Source organism: Thyridium curvatum, assembly GCF_004353045.1.
Source record: "Thyridium curvatum strain D216 chromosome Unknown NODE_38_length_371496_cov_78.080427, whole genome shotgun sequence".
NCBI lineage: Eukaryota > Fungi > Ascomycota > Sordariomycetes > Thyridiales > Thyridiaceae > Thyridium > Thyridium curvatum.
The window spans coordinates 48,600-62,418 of NW_022156793.1; the positions used below are offsets into that span (position 1 = coordinate 48,600).

At 56.7% G+C, this 13,819-nt stretch overlaps 3 protein-coding genes across 3 annotated transcripts; 1 reads left to right on the top strand and 2 right to left on the bottom strand.

Moving 5' to 3' along the window:
* Positions 1 to 352: 352 nt before the first annotated feature.
* On the bottom strand, positions 353 to 4,376 carry E0L32_006571 (uncharacterized protein; the record flags this gene model as incomplete). Its single annotated transcript, XM_031141218.1, has 3 exons — positions 353 to 3,879; positions 3,957 to 4,267; positions 4,342 to 4,376. 3 exons carry the CDS (start codon positions 4,374 to 4,376, stop codon positions 353 to 355), a joined length of 3,873 nt encoding a protein of 1,290 aa, XP_030994637.1.
* A 616-nt stretch (positions 4,377 to 4,992) lies between these two features.
* E0L32_006572 (uncharacterized protein) lies at positions 4,993 to 5,383 on the top strand (the record flags this gene model as incomplete). Its single annotated transcript, XM_031141219.1, has 2 exons — positions 4,993 to 5,104; positions 5,205 to 5,383. 2 exons carry the CDS (start codon positions 4,993 to 4,995, stop codon positions 5,381 to 5,383), a joined length of 291 nt encoding a protein of 96 aa, XP_030994638.1.
* Positions 5,384 to 6,415: 1,032 nt separating this feature from the next.
* Positions 6,416 to 9,797, bottom strand: E0L32_006573 (uncharacterized protein; the record flags this gene model as incomplete). The annotated part of the gene is made up of 5 exons (XM_031141220.1): positions 6,416 to 7,917; positions 7,980 to 8,166; positions 8,279 to 8,521; positions 8,581 to 9,123; positions 9,192 to 9,797. 5 exons carry the CDS (start codon positions 9,795 to 9,797, stop codon positions 6,416 to 6,418), a joined length of 3,081 nt encoding a protein of 1,026 aa, XP_030994639.1.
* Positions 9,798 to 13,819: the final 4,022 nt, after the last annotated feature.

Sequence of the window (13,819 nt, forward strand, 5' to 3'; positions counted from 1 at the left end):
CCCAAGATCTGGTGACAATCCTGGAGAATGCGCCATGGCGAAAGGCCAATGCTCCCAACTCCAACGAACACCTCGCCCGGGTATCATCGTTGCTATGACCAAACAACGTGCTGTAGAAAATGAGTAGTCTGAAGTCAACGCAGACTGAATGTATGATCAACGCCGATGCTCTCAAACAATGAGACTCTCCCGCCACCTCTCTCTCTCTCTCCCCGTCTCCCCAAAGTAAATCGCCGTTGAAAAAAACAAAACAAGATGTCCACCAGAAGACAAACCAACATCACCACCCCTTCAGATCGCCCCCCATCATTTCCACGTACAAGGTATACCTCCCTCCGATCAAGGCAATCAATCACGCACCCGTCCCCCTCGTAGCCCTCCTCTTCGGCGCCGGCGTGCCGTTGCCGCTCATACCCAGACCCGAGATCCTGGTCCTCCGAGTCGCCATGCGCGCGGCGGCCGGGGGCGCCTTCTTTGCAGCCGAGGCAGGAGCAGGGGCCGCCGTCTTCTCGACCGGCGTCGGCTCCAGCTTGGGCTTGTTCTCCTTGCCGACCGCTGCCGTGGGCGCCGCCAGCTTCCGCGGCGTGGGAGCTCTCAGCCGGGAAGCCCTCGTTCGCGGCCGAGCCGCGGGCTGCTGCGCCTTCTCCTTCACTGGCTCTGCCTCCTTCTCCTTGGCCGCAGTCTGCTCCTCCTCCTCCTTCTTCTCCGGGGCGGCTGTAGCAATAGCAGCAGCCGACTTCTTCTGCTTCTTGCGCGCCGGCTCGGGGGCCACAACCTCCAGGCGCTCCTCCTCGGCCTCATCCTTGGCCTCCTCGGCGTCCTCGGCCTGAGGCGGTGCAACAGACTCGTCGAGCGGCGCAGTGACAGCCTTCATGACAACGGGGCCCTCGTCCTGACCCTGGACCCTAACCAGAGTCTCGTCCCAGCGGACACCCTTGCCCTTGCCACCGCGCGTGCGCTTCCGCGAAGTAGGTGCACCCTCCTCCGGAGCAGCTGCGGCGGCGGCAGCCGCCTCGCGCGCCTCAAAGACCTCCTTAAGCTCTTTCATGCGCCAGTTGGGGTCGTCCTGCTGGCGCGAGATCACGACAGACGGATGGACAGACGCCCCCTTGTTCTTCCTAGTATTGTGACGCGTCACGGCCGCGAGGTCACGCTCCTCGTTACGGCGCATGCCCAGGTTGACATTGCTGTCGTCGGTGCACAGCGAGCCAGGTAGGCGAACGGGAATCATCGACATGACGGCAGAATTGTTGGCAGTCGTGGCAGTCGACCGCAGGTTCCGTGCAGTCTTGTTGCGGGACGATCGCCGGGGCGCAGGGCCATCGTCGGTGGCCGCAGTCTCAGTCTTGCCCTTTCCGCCAGGCTGAAACTCGGGGTTGAAGACACTATCGTTCTCGAGTTCGGCATTCTTTCTACGCCGCTTCGGTTTGGGAGGAGAGATGTCCTCTAGGTCGGGCTTTGACAGTAGACTGCCGCGATGGGCAGTCTCATCCGCGCCCTTGCGCTTCTTGGTTGGGCTGGGGCTCATATTATGATCCTTCTGACCAAGAGGCAGACGTTTCGAGGCCGATAGAGGCGTGGTCTCATTGCGCGCGATCGGGGAACCAGAGTCAGAGGTAGTCGAGCCCAGCGAGCCAGAGCGGCGATTGGGACGAAGGGTCTTGGCTCGCGCGGCAGCAGCCGCTTTCGCGGTCTTGTCTGCCTTGACGCGGGTGACAAACCGACGGAGCATCTCGGTTTCGGAATCGTCCTGAATGGAGAGGCGCTTCTCTGCGACCTCCTCCTCCACCTGGAGGTTCATCGTCTCGGTCGCATCATCCTGCTGCTCCGCGGCTTCGATGTCAAGGGTCACGGTCTCAGTAAAGTCGTCAGGGTGGACATCGGCATCAAAGTCCAGATTGCCAGTCATGGTGTCGTCTGGCTCAGCAACCTCCTCGGGGGGCGACGACAGTGGACTACTGCTGGAGCGCTCATTGATCGGAGTGAATCCGGGGCTGTGGACCTCCCCATCCTCTGCCTCATCTTCAATCATGTTGGCGTCGGCTTCTGTCTGTACTTCGTGGACAAACTCGGTGGACGGGAGAGGCATTTGCGCAACATCTTCAGCGGACTCAGCATCAGCCAACATCAACACATCGGTATCAACCTTGACGGTGACGATCAAACTGTCAGGACCGCGCTGGATGCCGCCATCTTCATGAACAAGCTCTGCCTGCATGCTCTCCTGTGACCTGGAGGCATTGGGCGACGCTGATGCCGACTCATTGGATCCCTCCATGATTTGCGCGACCTCCTGGGCAAGATCGGTGGTGATCGTGGCAGTGGCCTCAGCATCGGTATCAGACATTTCCTCGTCGGCGTCGAGATCTCTGTCGTCCATAAATACATCCTGCATGTCCTGCTGTGTCGCCTCGACAGGTGACTCAACGTCGGCGTTGTGTTCCTCGCCAGGGGGGGTGGGCAGCTTCTTTGCCGACGAAAACCTTAGAGGTGATGAAAGGGCCCTGCCCTTGGTGATGGGTGTAGATAGTGTAGTAAACATCTCGGTAGAAATCTTTTCCGGGGTGCTCAAGTCGATCGCAGAGGGCGAAGAATTGGTGGGGGTAAAGTCCTGCATGGGTGACTCGGACAAGTCATGCGATTCTTCTTGGTTCGATTGAGGTTCGGCCACCGAAGCGTCAGGCAAAGTGACATCCTCAACAATGCCCAGAGCGTTGTGAATGGGCGACCCTGATTGGTGAATCACATCTGATCCAGCCTTGACAGGGGACGAGGACGGGATGGTTGCTTCTTCGGCCTGGGTTAGCGTCGAGCTCATTTGCGGAGACGACATTGTCATCGGGCTCTGGCCAAAGATGTCGAGATTGTTCTTGACATCCACGTCGACGGGGCCAGCCTGCGGTTCAGTTTGCGCTTCCGGTTTGGAGATGGAGCCATCGTTGGCGTTCAAGTTCTCCATATTGGCTTCGACCTGCTGTTCTGCCGTGGGAGAAGTTACATCGAGGCGAATCTCCTGGTCGCCCGCAAGGCAGACGTCGAGGGTATGTCTCCGGCCCTTGGCCTCAGACGCCTCGGCACTACCAGGCATCATGCTGTGGCGACGGCCGGGAGCCTTCTGCGTTTCGAAAGAGAGCAGTCTCCGCACTCCGCTGGATCGTCGATCGGATCGGCGGGCATTCTGCAGAGACACGCGGCGCCTAGCCTCATGCTCTGGCTCAACATGAGCATCGGGGTTGGGTTGATCAAAGACCAGAGACGAGAACTCGCTCAAAAGAGGTGAACTGCTGTCGGCCAGTCGGGACAAGGCTTTAATCTCGCCATTGATGGTTTGCGGCGTTGAGAGCGCGCTCGGGGAAGATCCAGCGGGAGTCTTGGTGCTGGCGGTCTCGATAGTAACCTTTGTCGGAGTCGCGGACAGGGTGAACTCTTTCAGCGGTGACATGGCAACCTTCTTGGGCGTGGCCTTGACAGGCGACCGACGCTTCATGGGCGAGGAGTAGTAAGGAGTGGCCTTGACGGGCGAGATCATGATAGGACTCTCGTCGGCAGTCTCCTGAATAGGCGCCAGGCTGATGCGTCGGCTCAGCCTGCGGGTTGACCGTCTCCGCATCTGTTTCTTGTCCATCTGCTGGACGATCGCCTGCTGAGCAATGGCCTCGACATCGTCGGTGGTAACGTCGATGTTGATCAGGGGTTGGTATTCGGCAATCATAGGCGTCTCCTTCTGCGGAGGGTCGATGGGGTAGCGCGTGTTGTGTCGCTTCCTGGGAACCCACTTGAGCTTTTGCTCGGGGAAAGTCGACTTCCGCTTGGGCGTCATGTTCGCAGATGACTGTTCGACCATGCGATCGTCTGCTTCTTTCGCTGCTGCAACTGAGACTGATGCAGGGGCAGTGTCAGCCTCACAATGGTCATTCGCTTCATGGTAGGGGGGTGTCCCATGATTCCAGACGTACCTCTCGCCGTGACCAGATCCCATCTGCCATCTTGGTGCTCCCGGATCTTCAGATCCCAGCTCCCGCTACCGTATGCGGGCACATGCGCAGCGTCCCTCGCGCGCTTCCGGGAACCATAGCCCTGGCTCTTCAGCTCAGCAGCAACCTCTGCGAATTTCTCGACGCCGTATCCGTACGCGGCTCCGCCGACGCGCTTCCAGATCTTGCGGTCTCGTGCTGCTCCGGGGCCGGACACGGGGACTGCGACACGCTGCCATGCTCTGAGGGTCGACGTCGCGGGAGGAAGAAAACTGGCAGTGGTAATGGGCGCGCTATTTTGCGGTTGCAGCCCAGTGTTAGTGGACGCACATGCGATGAGTTGAAAAAATTGCCGTGGGAAATTCACCTCGTGGGATTGATGCTACCACCCAGCGCGACCATCACGGCCGGCGCGCCGTTGGGACCGGCGGCACTCATCTTCCAGTCCGAAACGCAAACATGCAAAAGATCGGTTCCGGTGTAAGTGTAAGGGCAAAGGATTGGAGTTCAAGGCAGAGAGATGTATGCAAAAGACAATGCTGTAGAATATCGTTGGTGGCGGTGAAGAAATTCGGGAACAATAACGCGTCTCGTGCACGATCGAGGAAGAAGAGACGAGCCCTCGTCGAGATATCCGCGCTTGGTCCTTTTTTTGTTAGGCACACATGCGTCGAGGTGGATGGGGAAAGCGACGAGGGCAGCTCCTTTGTTTACATCCAGAGCGCGGGCCAATGAGGCCTCGGCGAGGGCATGTGCACTTGGCCCAAAATCGACTAGTCTACCCGTTCCCAGGCACAGAAGGTCCAGGCCAGCACTATCACCACGTGATGCTCGTAATCTCCAAATTTTGGTACCAGACACACCAGCCAAGACTGCCGAATTGAAGACATCAGCGCATCTCATCTCGAGTCTCGCTTGTCTTCCATCCATTCTCCGACTCCATTGAATCGCCCTCGGCCCCCCCCTAACGTCTCGTGCGCACGCAACACCTCGACGCGGTCATCGCAGTGCTCTCAAGATGGCAGCCGGCAAGACCCCCATGCGGCTGCCGCCGCTCAAGGTCCTCCGCGTCCGCAACCCGAACCAGAAGGAGACCAACCCCTGCCTCAACGTCATGTCGTCCGTCCTGGGTACGTTTTCCCAACCGAGCTGGCCTCAGCCATTGCGCGCCCATGGAGGGTGGTGCAAGAATATGGGATGTAGGTCCTTGGAAAGCTGACAGTAAAGCAGCATGCTGGGCCTCGGCAGGCTACAACACGGCCGGTTGCGCTGCCGTCGAGCAGGCGCTGCGCACCTGCATGGACGGCCCCCAGCCGCCGCCCAAGCGCCGCAACACCATCAACTACCATCTTTCCCGCATGCAGAAGCAGATTGGCGGCCCGAGGAAACAGACGGGCTCGAAGGCATAGTAGACTGGGTCGGAGGCAGGGACAAGGTGAAAGGGGGGGTGTTGTCATGACATATGGGAAGGGCATGCTGCAGACGAACCATTAGCGTCATAGGATATGACGCCTAGGTCAACGAAGCAAGACAAAGGAATTGGGAGTGGCGAGGCACAAATAAAGCAGGCGTATGGCTCCTTGCTGGAAGCAAACTCGGGCCGTGATAACCACGGATGCCGATCTGCGTCCAGGCCAAGTGGACTAGGAAGAAATGCGAAGGGAAGACGATCAGGTGAAATGCAGTCCTGCAAAGTCAGGCTGCTTAACATCATGGCAATGGTCGGAAGCTGAAGGCTTACTGGCGTCTCGGGGACTCGGAAGAGGTCTGGCACATCTATGCAAGACGAGAAGTGTATTATACCATCACGAAGCATCATGTATTACAGCTGTACAAAAGAACGAGTACCAGAATAAAGTATCAATAACCGAGTTCAGATGTGTCCTGGTATGCTGGGTCTATCTCACCGACTTCATGCTTTAATTCCAATCATCATGCATTCACACGACGCATCATCCTTCATCATGCAGTCAGTTCGAGGCACAGATCATCGACTAGAACAACTAAAAAAAAAAAGAAGCCATCGCATCGGTATTTGCCCTAAGTAGTCTATATCGAAAAAGTCTCAAGCAGGTCTCCCGAAGGTTATGTGAACGTAGGAGTAATAGGTTGGACGCCTTGCATAGAAAAAGATAACCAAAAAAAAAAGGGGGGGTCTCGATCTGGCCGGGCATGGATCATGTTTGCACCAGCTCAGAATCGAACGCACCCCTTCAGTAAGCAGGAATAGGCAGTGTAGAAGACGCAAGCACGGTAGCAAGAATGTGTGTGTGCCGAAGTAGTAGCTCGGCTCCCGGGACGCCCAATATGCAACTCTGTAGTAGAAGTAAAAAAGACATAGAAGACAAGATGTAGTATTCGAAACGAAGGTCGTAGCTTCAAAAAAAGAAAGAGTGAGAAGCGGAACAAGGAAATGCTGGTGGTATCAGCTGGGGAATCTCTCAAGTGGTGGTCTCGCCCACGCAGAAAAGCTCTATTTCTCCAACGCCGGCGTTGTACGCATTGCGCACACCATCGCGCCACTCCATAAACGCGATCTGGATGTCGTCGTCGCTCTCGATGCTGACGAAATCGCCGTCCTCGTCGCGGTACCGCAGCTTGAGGTTGCCCTTACCAACCCCGCTGGTCGTGAACCGCGCCAGTTTGGCGTCGATGCGGTCAATCAGCGACTGGTACGTGATATTGTAGGCCACAACCAGGGTCACGTAGTTGGATGTGTCGTAGTTGACCTTGACTTTGAGTTGTGTCGGGATGGGCAGATCGGGACTCATCATGGATGGGTTGGGGGTGCCGGTGCCCAGAGGAGGAGAGACTGTCCTTCCAGCGTCATTGGACAGGTTCAGGGGATTCGGGACCAAGCCTTGCTGTGAGAGATGCGGTACGCTCGGCGTGCCCTGCCTGGAAGTGTAGACTGACTGAGCGGGGAACTGCGCCATGGTGCCGCCGTACTGGCTAACTTGTTGCTGCTGCAGGCGGTTCTGCTGAACGCTGGGGCTTTGTGTACTCGCCCGCATGGGCAGGTCCAGCTGGGGACTGCCAGTCTGGGACCGCGGAATCGTCGAGTCGTGCCGGGCGTGGGTAAGATGCGCAGGTATGCCCGGTACAGCCGGGATGTTACCTTGGCTTCCACCAGGCGTCCTCCGAGTGGGTTGGTTCTGGATGTCCGGTGTGCTGTAGCTTCGGCTCCGCTGCTGTGCGGACAGGCTCTGTGGGTTCTGGGACATGACTGGCAATGAAGGGCCTCGGGGGTTTCGCCCATTGACCATACCGTAGGCATTAGCTGGCGGCAGACCATCTCGTGATGGGGCACGCGGCATGGCCGGCGCTGTGTAGCGATTGTTGTCACCCCCATCCCAACCACCTGGCTGTGGCGTCCCGCTCTTGGGGAAGGGGTACCCTGCACCCGGTTGGAAGATGCCAGAGGTAGTGCTGGTCCGGGAAGAGGCCGGTGATTCGACAGTCGGGGAGAAGTATGAATCTCCTCCACGATGGCCGGGTGATGGCGCTTGCTGGTTCATCTGGGTTTGCAGGCTCAGAGCCCCTGGGGGCTGCGGCAAGGGGAATCTGGGAGGCGGCGCCCTGGCCATGCCTGCTAAGGAATCCGACCTGGACCGTAGACTGGTGCTGGAGGCGTTTCGAGGCATTGTTCCGGCCATCTGCTGAGGGGCGCCGTACTGTGACGCAGTCGGCGTCGGGTTGTAATCGTCGTCGTCATCATCATCCTGCTGCGCGTAAGGGTTCTCAAGATTGCTGACTTGAGAGCGCATCCAAGGGAATTCGGGAGGGGCCTGGTTCGGGCTTGTCGTAGTCTGTATAGCGTTCTCCTTCCTCTGAGCATCAAGACCGCCAGCCCACTTCCTCATCATCTCTTCATTCTGGAATTTGATAACGAAGTTCTCCACACCTGGGTCGCCCTTCCACCAAATCTGCACCGTATACGATCCTAGTGACAATGAGCATGCTGTCATGCGCCGACTGTGGCATCACATGCTTGATCAGCCTTACCTGGTTTTGAGAAGGATAAAACCTCAGTGACATTGGTCATGAAAATGCGCCCCTTAAGCTGCAGTTTGTTGTTCTTGTTCCGGATCTTGGGCCCAGTTGACCGCGTCTTGTCCTTCTTGTCCTTGCTCTTGTTCGGCGTGATCTCCTTGCAGCACAACAGGATGCATTCAAACAGGTAGATCTCATACTGTAGACGCCTCACATTAGTAATCATGTTCGCGAGAATGAAAGTGAGCACACAAGCTGTGCTGCGGTAGCAAGCTGAAAGGGCGGCGGGCTCGTAGGCACTTGATACTTACATCCTTCTCTTGTTCGCTTTTCCCGGTAACGACAGTGTAAACGCCATGTAGCAAGAGTTTGCCGAACTGTTCCACTCTATGGTTCTTCCAGTCATCAACTCTATTGATCAAATCGTCCAGAGCCTCATCGAGCAGGTCGCGGTCGACGGCTTCGTTGGCCTTTTGAAGGGCGCGTTCGGCCGCGGCGATACCAGCGGTCAAGTCGGCATTTGTGGCGTCGTCCTCAGTCTTCTTCCGCAAGTCCTAGACGGTGTCAGACCCGGGCATGTGCTTGTTGTCGGTAAAGGGAAGTAAGTACTCACCTTCAGGAGAAGCGGGTATTTGACCAATCTTTGCATCGGTTTCAGCAAGAATCCGTCCAGCGTGTTAAAGTCTACAGCGACGGGATGTTGCGCCAGCTGGATCTTGTCAAAGATCGACTGTGCGACTTGCGCGGCTTTGCGCTGGTTGGCGATAAAGGGTTGGTAGATGTTGAAGGCATCCTCAAACATGACGAAAGGGCTTCCCCACTGCTGCGAGCTCTGCGGCATAGAGTTGGTTGTCTCGACTCGAATCAAGAACCGTCTTTGGAAGTCGAGGATGGCATTGATGTTGAGGAAGATCTGGTGGACGATGTCGCCAGGTACCACGCCCTTTTGTTCCAAGACCTTCTTCAAGTCATACAGGTTCTCCAGATCCTGGACGTACTTCCGCTCGGTATCTACCAACTCCTTCACAATATGATCTCGGTAGCTAAGTGTTGACCCGGCCGCAGGTGCTGCGTCTTCTTCAGGGTATGGCTGGGCTTGTAGCAGGAGCCCTCGTTGCTGTGCTAGGTCGAGGACGTGGTTCACTACACCGGTGACCTATGTTGCTTTGTGAGTAAAACCATCCAAAGAACTCGGGGGGGAGAAAGGACGCTGATCATGCATACCTTGACAAATCCAGTGGTGTCGGTGCCTGTCAGGTCGCTAATCACGAAGCACTCGGCAGACGGGATCTTGAGGTCGTTCAGGCAGGCCTTGATGAATTTGAAAATGGCGATCTTTGTCTTTTTCGCATCATTGGCCCTCTCGTCGTCGACCTCGAGCCGCTCGGCGGGCCGCAGCGCGTTGTAGATGGCCAGGAGGGGGTAGCCAGCACGCAGCAGCCTCCAGAGGGCCTCGACGGGCCCGCCTTCGGGGCTCTCCTCCATCTCCCATTGCGTGAGCTGCTGCAGGTAGCCCTCGAAGCCGGGTACCTGGCTCAGCCTCTGCTTTGTTGAGACGCATATCTGGTAGAGGGACCTGGAGGCGTCGGCCTTCTGGTTGATGATGTTGCTGGTCGCGACGACCTGGCCGTTGGCCGAGGGCCCGACGAGGGTGCTGGAGCTGGCCAGCGAGGTCAGCGAGGTGGTGGATGTGAAAGCGGTAGAGCCAGAGAGCTGGCTTGCTCTGGGGGTGCCGTGGGAGCTCATTGTGTTTTGCAACCTCGCAACACCGTCCGTCGACGCTTGGAAGACAGGGGCGGTGTTGGTTCTGAGAAGGGGAGCATGGGCCATCACTCTATCTCCATTCGGATGATGTAGAAATTGTTAGTACCACCAGGGGGGGTGTGAGGGATTGGGTTCCACGCCACCACGGCGGCACCTCTCGACGAAAATGTGTTTATGGATGTTGTTGATGAGAGGGGTAGAATCGATGTCTTGGAACGAGCAGTGTGGGCTAGACACAAGACAAAGGCGGTGCGGGCGAGCGTATCGACGAGTTGACTGCCGTCGTCACTGGAATGTGGACAGGCGGAAGCGGGGAGGGAGGAGGAGGAGGCCCAGTCTGTCGTCGTCGAAGTCGTGCTGGCGCGCCGCGCTGGGTCAAGCAAAGGTTCGCCGCGTCTGATGTCAAGTGGTTTCTTCGATGCTGCTGACCTTTGTAGGTGCTCGTGGTCGGTCCTTTGTTGTCGGCAGCGCTTTCTCATGCGCTGAAACCCGTCGTCCTTGACCGCAAACCGGTGCGCTGTGCTGAAGCCACAGAACAGGGTATCCACCTCTTCTGTTTCTTTTCTTCTCCTTCTTCTTCGGGCCCCTCTGCGGCTCGTGGGATGGATCGACCCGTGCACTGGAGCGACTCCTGGCAGTGTGTGTATGGGCGTTTTGCGCTTGGTGAAAGAGGAATTGTCGTGAAGGCTTCCCGGGGCTCAAAGGTTGTGTGTCGAGGAAAGATTGCCTGTCACTAAGGGGGAGGGGGGGCTTTCGACCGCTTTCGGGGATTTAGGTAGGCGTGAAATCGGGCGATGGGTGTACGCTAAAGTGGAGAGCGACAACCGGCTGGCGCCAAAAAACGGACAGGTCAGGTAGCGCGGGTAAGTTGGTTGCGGTACCTGGGTCGAACGCAGACTTGACAGCATAAAGACGGTAGCAACCACTGTTTGCCGTTGAGCTACGGGTGCGAGTTGGGTTGATCGCAAGGTTGGCAACGGCCTATGGAAGAAGGCACAGATGATTCAACGAGCAGACCTGTCATGCGATGCGAAGCCATTCGAACTGGAGTCTGGGGAGCGGGCACACACGTGCGCATGCAACTACAAGCACATACAGCGAGCGGACAGCAGTTTGATGCTAACTATGGCAGATGAAGCCGAAAGTGGGATGAGGTTCAGACACGGCCAACTAGGGGGGCCAGGACATGGGCGGCTTGGCTCGAGGGAGGGGCCAGTAGGGCAGGTCTGTCAAGCGCAGTGTGCTTGTGGATGGGTGGGGAGAGAGGAGAGAGGGGGGGAGAAATGGATCGAATGGCTCAATTTGATCAGTGTCGGTCGACTCGGGTCGGGAGGGTTGCATGCAATGCGCTGCACCTCTAAATCCGTGCTGCTGGCTGGGCAGCGTTTTGGCCCAGTCAGATCCAGTAATAGGCAAAGTTGAGAAACTCCATCTCCTGCCCGAAGGGCCCAGGGGGCGAGGAAGAATATCCTGGGGAAAAGCGGCAGCAGAGCAGATCAGAGGGACAATCATTCCAAGAACAGCATGTGTGGGCAGCATTCTTCTGACTGGGCCTTGCGACATTCTTGGATACCTTTCCCCTGATGCCCACTCAGATGACTGACTCTTTCTGCTTGTGTCAGTACAAAAGAAAAAAAGAAGAAAAGAAAAAGCATCTCGTGCCCTGCTACGATGAACAGAAAGAGAATGGAGGGGCGGCTGGCGGCTGGCGGTGGTCTCGAGACTAAGATGCACCCTGCATTTGGTGATGGGTGGGTGGGTGGTGGGCGATGGTGGTGTGCTAAGATCTGATCAATGGGGGCTAATGGCACCCAGTTGTTGCTTGTCTTCCCTTGCTTCCCTCGTTCTGGTTCTTTACGGTCCTGCTCTCTGAAAAGGAGTCGCTGAGATTGGGTGGTTGGGTACCAAGAGACAAGAGACTGACTGGGTTGGGTCTGGTGCATTGTGTTTGCTGCAGTGGGCAAAAGATTGATGGCGGCGACGGCGGGGAGAGTGGGAGGAGTGGGAGGGGCCACGGGTTGATAGGAGACAACGGGAGGGCCCAGGCCGATCCCATAAAAACGGGGCAGGTCTATGCAGAATCAGGCTTAGAGGGCGGCGAGGGGCGACGAGGGGGCCGGCCAGGGAGCGTGCGTGGGAGCCTGCAGGGTCAATGTCCACGGGTGCTCTGCCCAACGAGCTACACGCGCTGCTAGGCTCGATTGTTTGTCCCTCTCACCCTCCCTCTCCGGTAGGTACATCAGCCCCCACACTGCTGGAAAACAGTGCTGAATACGAACATCCATGCAGCTCACCGACGGGCGAGTGCGGCAGGAATGGATGCAGACATCTCTGTTGCCTTGGCTAAGGTTAGGTAGGTACAGCCTCTTGCCGTCGATGTCATCGTCACTTGCTTGCTCCAATAGTCATTTGCAGCACCGTAGCGAGCGAGAGACGAAACTACTCGTACGTAGGAGTAAGTAGACTACGAAGCACAAGTGAAGTACGGAAGTATGTCTCGTGGAAGACAGTGGGTTTTTGGGCATTGATTCCATCATGCCGGCCGTTTCACAATGGACGGCGAAGCAGGCAGACCATGCCCTTTTCGGTCTCACCTCTGCTCTGTGCGCGCGTCTCTTGTCTCCTCACTCCCGACCCCACCCACGCATGGAATATTCCATGGGTACACCCTGTCACCTTGTCACCCTGTCGCCCTGTCGCCCTGTCGCCCTGTCCAGAGTATCCGTACGGTTCGGAGCCTGGTGGGAGACAAACAGTCGTGATTCTCACGAGCATCTATCTGCCTTTCAGATGATCGCTGAGGTGTCAGGGCAGCCCTTCCGGACGCCATCGGCTTGGTCCTCCGTCTGCTAAACGGCAAAGATGCTCACCCTCTAGGCACTCTCCCCCGGCTTTCGGCAACATTGTTCTGCTTTTTCTTCCAAGTCCATCACCGCCCTCCCGGGGTTGGATTCGTGACATCCTTGTATCCAAGCTATTGTTTCAAGACGACCCTGCGCGGAAGCATCCGCGTGCAAGCCGTGCTGGGGCCAGTTTGATTAGAACCTGCCTACAGTGAGTACCCAGTGAAGAAAGGCGGGGGAGACAAGGGCCTTGGAAGGAAATTGCCGTTCATCATGATATGTACAAGTAGGTACAGAGTAGGAGACTGTCGAAATCACACTGCAGATCCTGAAGAGGCCCAAAGAGTAAGACCCAACACAATTATGTCTGCAATATTATTGATGGCTACCCTGGAGGCATCCGGCATTTGGCAATCGCAGACTGTTACTTTTGTCCTCCTGCACCACGACGACCGGCAGTCACACACGCCGCTCAGACTGAATTTATCCACAAGACAGATGCCCCGCAATCTTCTAGAAGTTCAACGGTGCCAGTTACAGCCAGAACGGGATCGAGACAATCGTGCGCTGGTGCGGTGCCAGTTGAAACAATCAGAATCCTGAAGCCACGAGAGCCCACTTTGATTGATACCCCAATGTTCCGGCCCAACGGCTCGTTCCTATTCCTAGACGTCGATGTTCTGGTGGCCGAAAGCCTGTACGGAGTAAAAGGTTAGTGACGCAAATGACATCCGTCCTACCCTACTGCAAGTTGGCAGTAGATTACCCAAGGCCGGTAATGTGTAGCTCAGCTGGAGATAATACCATGCTTTTGCCGAGTGGCCATTGTGTTTCGTTTCTGACCAGCTTCGTGCATCGACTATGAGGCGATCGGGCCATCTGCGACGAGCCTTTTGTAATACAATTGAGCAGGCATCGTTTCAGCAATTAAATGACCAAACTTCAATCAGCCGGACATGCCTCTGAGCTCTGGAGAGCAAGTCTGACATCATCCACCACCAAGAAGAGGGGAGTAGAGTACTTGTAAGGGAGTACCACGAGAGCCTGTTTGCGTCCTGCCAACTTCCGAAACCTTGGAAAGCCAAGACTTTCATCGCCGTCTCCCAGTTTGCAACTGATTGGCAACACAAACAAGTTTACTGATTACCCCTCGTCAACATTGCAACGCTTGCCCCTCGAGTTGGCCTGCCGGCCCATCGTGCCAACAGCCAAGCAAACATTGGCCTTGCCACTGGTGGTGATCTG